The sequence below is a fragment of the Lepidochelys olivacea genome (assembly GCF_965140295.1).
Source record: "Lepidochelys olivacea isolate rLepOli2 genome assembly, chromosome: 9".
In the NCBI taxonomy this organism is placed as follows: Eukaryota; Metazoa; Chordata; order Testudines; family Cheloniidae; genus Lepidochelys; species Lepidochelys olivacea.
In genome coordinates, this window is record NC_140419.1 from 48,801,535 (window position 1) to 48,810,214 (window position 8,680).

Genomic DNA, 8,680 nt, shown 5'->3' on the forward strand with positions numbered 1-8,680 from the left:
ACTAGTAAGAAGTTGGAGCTGTGCAGATTGCAGGTAGAAGAGAAGGAAAAAGGACACATGAGACTTATGGAATTAAAACAGCTGGAAATTGAGACCGAGAATACCAGACAAGTAGCTGCACACCAAAGAGCCATGGAAACAGAGGATGCTAAGCAAAAAGCTGCACACCAGATAGTTTTGGAGCTGAAACAAAATGAGGCTGACAAAGAAATGGAGATCCAGAAATTAGCCATGGAGGACAAAGAAAAAGAGAAGAAGCACCAACAGGACTTTACAGAGAACCAGAACCCCCCCACACCAGTGAGTCCCACCTCTCCAAAAATCCACAAATGGGAATGGTTATGCTCTGCATAGAGGGAAACGGGATATTGCTGAATATTGTATCACCTTCAAAAGGCTGTGTGTATTTCATGAGATTCGTGAGGACCAAAATATGCCCACTTTAGCTGCAAAATTGTCTGGGATTGCTCTGGATATATTCAATAAGATACCAATTAGAGATGCTTCAGATTATGGTAAATTCAAGGAAATGGTTTTAAAACAGTTTCAGATTACACCTGAAACATGTAGAGTAAAATGTAGAAGCCTTGAGAGGGGTGCTGGGATGAGTAATGTGGCCTGTGTAAACCATATGAAAGATTTGATGGAAAAGTGGGTAAAGGGAAAAACTGTTACAAGTTTTGAAGGAATGGGTGATCTTGTTGCTCAGGAACATTCCCTGAGTATATGTAGACATTATGTGAAACTAGTGTTTATGGGATAAAAAGGTGAAAACTGTTGAACTGTCTACTCTAGCTGATCAATTTGAGCAAACTCAAGCATCTTTTGCAAACAAACCACAGAAAGAGGAGTTTAAACCTGGTGGGAAGCAGAGTTCCCATTTTACTCCTGGGAAGGAGGATGGAGGGGAGTCTGGGTGCTCACTTCCCCAAATCCATTCCTCAAGTCCTTGTCCCAAATCTCCTGTAAAAACAGAGGAGCCCAGAAGTACTATCACTGTAATTCCACTGAGCACCTGAGGAATAAATGCCCTGTGCTGGGTGGTAACAGGCTGCAAACAACTCATTGAAATGCTGCTACCCTGAGCACAGAGTTACCTCAGGCAATTGCCACTTATACAGATTTCAGAGTAGCAGTCGTGTTAGTCTGTATCCGCAAAAAGAAAAGGAGGACTTGTGGCACCTTAAAGACTAACAAATTTATTTGAGCATAAGCTTTTGTGAGCTACAGCTCACTTCGTTGGATGCATTCAGTGATGAATGTTAGTCTTTAAGGTGCCACAAGTCCTTCTTTTCTTTTTATCATACAGAGTTTGTTAAAAGTAGCTTCTGTCCAGCCAGGCATCAAGCACATAAAGGCTGTCAGGATTAATGGCAGAGAACACGTGGGGTGGAAAGTCACTGGGCAGAAACTTCTGTGGTTAGGAGGAAAGTTACTGCCAGGGCAGATGGCAGAGCTTTTATTAGTGGGAGGTTACAAAATCCTTGTGCCTTTGGCTAAAGTGCATATAGAACCTGAGGATTTGGAAGCTGTATTGGCTGTGGCTGTGGTAAATGATAACCCGATTGCTTTGTTGCTGGGGAGTGATTTCTTCAATGTAGCTTGGAATGTCAAGGAGAAATTTTATGCTGGAACTTCAGAGGTAAAGAGCGAAGTCTCCGGAACTGCTGGAGGAATGGGAGAGTGTCTCTGATTCCTCTGCAGCAGTGGAAAACTGTATGCTTCCATGGGTGGGTGTGGTTGAGACCAGCTCCTGCACCTGGTAACCAAAGGCAGGGTCTCTTTTGGGGGGAACCCGTCACAAACACCTCTCCTTTCCCCCCCCCCCCCCGCCTGTCCTTCCCGAGCAAGATGTTCCCTTCTGTAGCAATATTCCAGTCATGTGTATTGTCCCGCCAAGTCTCTGTGATGCCAGCTATGTCATAGTTGTGATTATTCACTAGTATTTATAGTTCTTCCTATTTATTTCCCATATTTTTTGCATTAGTATACAGATATCTAAGATACTTATTTGATTTCCACACTGCTCCCTCTTGTTTCTCCTTTGTCCTTGCTATAATTGCCACATGCTCCCTTCAGATGTCCCTTCACCCATGTCCTCATGTTTTTGACTTACCTGTGAGCTTTTGTCTCCTGACCCCATTGAATTTAGCTTAAAGCCTTCTTCACTAGCTTAGCCAGGGTGGAACAAGGAATTGGGAATAGAAGATTGTTGCAATACCAGTATCTCCTTTCATTCACTGAGAGAAGAGGCAACAGGAACTATATTAAGAACTTCCATCTTCTGCTAAAGAGGTTTCCAGGAATCCCAGCATAACTGGATGGCACCATTGCCACAGTTCTCTCTTCCTTATTGGGAGGGTGAACTCTGGGTAAATAGAAGTTTTGTCATTTCATAAAAAGTTACTTTCAAGGGCCATATTGCCTCCTTAAGAGGAGAGGAATGCTCAACTTTTTTTGACATTGTCTGAAGGTGTAGGAATTTTTCAATTCTGGTAATTTTGTGGAGGTATCCATGGGGACATTTAGGTCTGATTTGTGTATTTTCAGTAGATATTGCTGCTATGTTTTCCAAAAGAGCTTGTTTGGAGGCCTAGCTTACCAGCACAAGTGTGCAGTGCATTTATTTGCCCTATAGGGTAATTTGTCTGTCTGATCAGTAAACACATTTTTGAAGTCCAGAGGCCAACTGAGATGGACTTTTGTATTGATGCAGTACTTGGGGTTCATGAAGTATTATCTGTAACAGTCAGGCTGCAGTCACCTCAAAGGGAAATCAGAAATTTAACACCTTAAAAATGAGCAGTTGATTTAACTGATTGCATACTGTGGTGTTGTACTATAAAACCATGTTGAGTAACGTCTTTTTTGAAAGCTTCTGATGTTCTGAACTTGATGGTCATTATGAGATGTATGCAGACTATGGTTATTAATTTATGTATTTGTGTATATAGAAAACTATGCTCATATTCCATGGGGCAGCTTCAGCTGTATCTCACAGTAGAGTGGTGAAGCAGTCAGATAGGGAGAGGCACCTTCCAAACCAGTTATTTTCACAAAACCAACTTAAAATACCCATATATTGTCCAGCTCAGGAAAAGAAAATGATGGACCATTAGAGTTAATGGGGAGACATTGAGACATCCTGGCTAGAATTTACCTCACTCTGAATAATTATGAGTTATCATGCCAGGTGAGAGAGAGAGTTTAAAAAAAAAGGGGGTGGGTGGGAGGTGGGATCCTTTTTAAAAGGAAGCTTGAAACTGAAGTTGTCATCCAGAAATTGAGGGACCGCCTCTAGGAGGGAAGCTGTCCATGAATGTAGGATCCCTCATATAGCTAGGGGTATGCTGAGAAATTGTTGAAAGGCAATAAATAACTTGTATTTTATCTTCAGGTACCTATGCCGGGAGAAGGTATTTGATAGTAGAGGGCTCCATAATCTAGCAGACAGAAACATAACAAGATCCAATGGCTGGAAGTTGAAGCCAGACAAATTCAAACTGCAATATTTTCTAGTCTGTGTCCTTGTGGTTCTTCCCTGAACTCTTTCTGTTCTTCTTTGAGTGGTTGCAGACACGTATTCCATTCGTGTGCGGGCACCCAGCACACACAAGCCAGAGAACTTTGCCTAGGAGTACCTGTAGAGGTGGCACTTAACATAAGAATGGCCATACTGGGTCAGACCAAAGGTCCATCCAGCCCAGTATCCTGTCTTCCAACAGTGGCCAGTGCCAGGTGCCCCAGAGGGAATGAACAGAACAGATAATCATCAAGTGATCCATCCCTGTCACCCATCCCCAGCTTCTGACAAACAGAGGCTAGGGACACCATCCCTGCCTATCCTGGATAATAGCCATTGATGGACATGTCTTCCATGAATTTATCGAGTTCTTTTTTGAACCCTGTTTTAGATTTGGCCTTCACAACATCCTCTGGCAAAGAGTTCCACAGGTTGACTGTGTGTTGTGTGAAGAAATACTTCCTTTTGTTTTAAACCTGCTGCCTATTAAATTCATTTGGTGACCCCCTAGTTCTTGAGTAGTTTTGAATCATCCACAAATTTTGCCACCTTACAGTTATTTCCTTTTTCCAGATCATTTATGAATATGTTGAATTGTACTGGTCCCAGTACAGACCCTTGGGGGATGCCACTATTTACCTTTCTCCATTCTGAAAACTGACCTTTTATTCGTACCCTTTGTTTCCTATCTTTTAACCAGTTTCTGATCCATGAGGGGACCTTCCCTTTTATCCCATGACAGCTTACTTTGCTTAAGAGCTCTTGGTGATGGATCTTGTCAAAGGCTTTCTGAAAATCTAAGTACACTGTATCGACTGGATCCCTCTTGTCCACATTCTAGTTGACCCCCTCAAAAAATTCTAGTAGTTTGGAGAGGCATGATTTCCCTTTATAAAAATCATGTTGACTCTTCCACAACAAATTATCTTCCTTATACCCCCTTCATGTTTTCATTTGTCAGTGCTTCTTCCCTCTGTACTGTTTCCATTTTGACTTCCCTAATTTTAACCTTTGATTTTCAATTTCTGTTTTAACCCTTCCCACTTTGTACAGATGTAGCTCTCTTGGTTAGTGCATTAGGGACATTGCATCGTGTGTCACCACATTGAGATGAATGTGGTGTTTAAGGGGCAATGCTGATATTGTTTTGCTTGGCACTGTTTTCTAAAGGCTGGATTAATGGGCATCAGCAGATCAGATTATGTTGAAATTTTTCTCTGCAATATAGAAAAGTTTTAAACACAACATTGTTTTAGAACTGTGAGTACAGCAATTGTAATGAGTCTAAAATCTCAGTTCATATTCTTTGCACACCTATGATTTTTCTCATGACCTCGTTCATCACTGAACACTATACAGGCAATTCATACCGCTGTAAATAGGAAGTCCCTCTTATGTTACCCTGACAGCCTATGCCAGTTGGTCTGCTCTAATAACCTTCTTTTCTTTTTCCTCTTAGGAAATTTGCTACAGGATCCTATTGCTCCCACCAACTCCACGTGTCAGCATTATGTCTGCAAAACTTGTAAAGGCAAGAAGATGATGATGAAACCATCATGTAGTTGGTGCAAAGACTATGAACAGTTTGAGGAAAATAAACAGCTGAGCATTCTAGTGAACTGCTACAAAAAGCTGTGTGAATACATAACACAGACTCCATTGGCACGAGATATAATACAAGCAGTTGACTGTTCTGCAGATCTTTTGGCTTTGCTCAAAGATGGATCACCACTCCATGAAGACACAGAAAAAACTTCTGATGCAGCCATGCCTTTGTGTTTGACACATTCTCCATTACCTTCAACCTCAGAACATGCTAATGATCCTCAAGCTAGTTTTTCTTCAATGCCTGAAAGCACACATAATATTGATATTAGAGGTTCTGTTATCAATGGGTTGCCCAATTGTAATGGGCTTTCAGTGGATAAACTTGGAGTAAATATTCCTTCCCCTGAACATGCAAATACAATTGATGTGTGTAGTACTGGAGAGTACATAAAAACTGAGGATATCTCTAGCAGTCTTCAGCCTGTGTGTGACACAGTTTCTACTAGTGACTTGTGTACATCAGGCCTTGACATCTGCAGTTTCAACGAAGATATAAAACCTGGCTCACTGTTGCTTAGTGTTGAGGAAGTTCTCCGAAGCTTAGAAACTGTTTCAAGCACTGAAGTTTGTAGTTCTGATTTGCAGCCCAGCTTGGAAGCCACCGTATCCAATGGTCCTTTCCTGCAGCTTTCTCCCCCGCCTCTTAGCCATAATGTTTTCATGTCCACAGGTGCTTCTCCTCATGGGATCTCATGTACAGCAGCAACACCTAAGGTAGTTAAGTTAAACCGAAAGCGATCTCGATCAGAAAGTGACAGCGAAAAGGTTCAGCCACTACCCATTTCCAGCATCATCTGTGGCCCAACGTTGGGAGCATCAGCTCCAGTAACAGTGAAACAGGAAAATAAGATGTCTTTGCAGCCTGTAGCAACTGTACCCAATGGAGGCAGTACTCCTAAAATAAGTAAAACTGTACTCCTGCCTAATAAAAGCATGAAAAAGAATCTAGAACATGCCCCCAAGAAATCTCACCCGAAAGCCAAACCAGGAATACTGAAAACAAAAGACAAAGCAAAGGAAAAGGTTGCTAGCAGCAATGTTATGCCAGGAAGTCCGACAAAAACTGCATACAAAAAGCCACAAGAAAAGAAAGGGTGTAAATGTGGTCGCGCCACCCAAAATCCAAGTGTTCTTACATGCCGTGGCCAACGCTGCCCTTGCTACTCTAACCGTAAAGCCTGCTTAGACTGTATATGCCGTGGCTGCCAAAACTCATATATGGCTAATGGGGAGAAGAAGCTGGAAGCATTTGCAGTGCCAGAAAAGGCCTTGGAACAGACTAGGCTTACTTTGGGCATTAATGTGACAAGCATTGTGCGCAGTGCCAGCACAAGTACCAGTGTAATTAATATGACAGCGTCACCAGTAACTACATTTTTAGCTGCCAGTACACACGATGATAAAAGTTTGGATGAAGCTATAGACATGAGATATGACTGTTAAATCATTTTTTTGTCTCTTCCCTGCCCTTAGTAGGGGAACTGCTACAGTTTTAAGGCAGCTATGGTTCTGTTTAACTTGCCGAAGCTCCTGCCTATAGATCACTTGTATCAAGTGTTTTTCATTGCTATGTTATGTGTGTTAGTGTCTGGGAAATAGTTTGCGGATAATGGAGGAGTTACCCTAAAACTGTCCTTAGATCTCACAGCACCTCATAGTTTGAGATCAGATGCTGATGTAAATGGTTTTAATACAAGATGACCTTTGGCAAGGAACATATTAACCTCATTGTACCAGTTAATGCTTTGTGCTCAATTAAAGCTTCCGATTAAATGTAAGGAAGTGATATCTAGTCAGTCCATCAAAGTTGTGCTAGTTTATGATTTGTGAAAATAACTACCAATTACACTGCCATAGGAGTCAGTGTTGCTAGCAAATCACATCCCATTCCTGTTGAAAGTACAGTATTAGCTGAGGAATGTAGTCTTTGAATGACCCATCTTTTTTGATCATGAGTGTTGGTTCTCTAGAGCATGGAACAGTTACAAATCAATTTCATGGAAAGAGAAGTTGTCCCTCATTGGAATTGGCTAAGAAGTAACTGCAATTAGCTGGAGTCAATTGTAAGGTGGCTTTCCCTCCAGATCCTGCTCAAGTCTCTCTGTAATCACTTCATTCACTTTTTCTAAAAAACGTACAGGTAGGTGTGTGTCTGGTATATTTTATGCCCTGTGGCACTAACTCCATTCATCTTTGGCATGTTGCTGTTCACTTAATCCTGAGAGGGGAAACAACTAATAAACAAAGAAGGGCCAAACACCACATATGTAAACTCATTGATTTCAGTGGGAGTTGTTGCATGTAGTATCTGAGAAGAATTTGACCCTAGGTTACAAATATAAAAAATAAATCTGGGCTGGGTTAAAATCTTTGTCCATTGGTACCCCCCCACCCCAAAAAAACCAAAAACAACAAAACATAGTGGTTTATACAGCCTTTACCTACCATTGGTTTCTCTTTTCTTCACTTAAAGATATAAATGAGGTTAACCCTGTATTCTGATGCACTTGGGATCTATTTACCCTAGGAATATGGCCCATTGTTACTTGCTTCCCCTCAGTCAGGAAAGAGAACTGATGGGTAAACAGGATCAAGTTATTCTCAGTACTCATTAGGTAAAGTATGCTACACAGCTTATTCCACCAAGTGTTCAGCTCACTCTTCTACATTCGATATGCCCAACTGGTTGGTTTCCAGTTAATCCCTGAAAATAAGGAAATAGTTCAAAGAAGGCTTTTTGCATTTTGCACAACATTACAGCAGTTTTAAGATTTTTTTTATGCCATTCCAAAGAAGTCAGACTTCCTCATGATGCAGAGATATCTCATCTTTAAATGGTATAGCACAAATAAAAGATGGTATGACTAGTATACAAAGCATTATCCTTCTAATTTAAAAGACAGTTACTATTATAACAGCATGTCTAAAGAGAAACAGTGCTAAAATTTTTCAAATTCCATTTTTGGCAGCCATATTCTTATTAATTAAATGAAATCTCCAGTGAATTATGACATAATGTTGGATATATTTTGATTGTGCACAAAGCACGTACAATGATGGTTACCTGTCTAAGAAATAAGCAAAAACTTTTTGGACACAAATCAAATGACACCACCTTTTGTTTTTGTAGTGTACTTTGGTGTCATTTTCTGTGAATGTGGTCAGATAATTTTTTTCGTTTTGTTTTATATTCCCCCCCGTCTTTTTTGTGGGGTCGGGTAGGGTGGGGTGTTAAAGCCATAGGATGAAAAATGTGATGTATGTGTCCAGTCTGTACTATTTTGTTTTTGTTTTGCAAGAAGAGTTGAAAAATATTTTTGATAACGAGAGTAAATGGTGGAAAATGCTTCTTAGTATTCTTGTCTTTATTTGCCAATCCAAGTACCTGAATTCTCTGTTTTTAACCCTCATGAGGTTTAATGATGTCCTATTAAAACATATTTAGTTAAATTTGTATGTGATTTTGTGTGTTGACCAAGAGGATCCTACTATTTTCTACTTTGGTGGTTTGACTTTGACCTACTCATGTAAATCTGTGTTTATTATTCC

General features: G+C 40.6%; 1 protein-coding gene across 2 annotated transcripts in view; it reads left to right on the forward strand.

Annotated features, from left to right (window-relative positions):
* The window catches only part of MSL2 (MSL complex subunit 2), a 33,488-nt gene extending 25,011 nt beyond the window's left edge, over positions 1-8,477 (forward strand). For both annotated transcript variants that reach the window (XM_084639491.1, XM_084639492.1), the window contains exon 2: positions 4,983-8,477. In XM_084639491.1, coding sequence (XP_084495617.1) covers positions 4,983-6,574 — 1,592 coding nt within the window. In that variant the 3' untranslated portion in view covers positions 6,575-8,477. The remainder of the gene's footprint in view (positions 1-4,982) is intronic.
* The last annotated feature ends 203 nt before the right edge of the window (positions 8,478-8,680 follow it).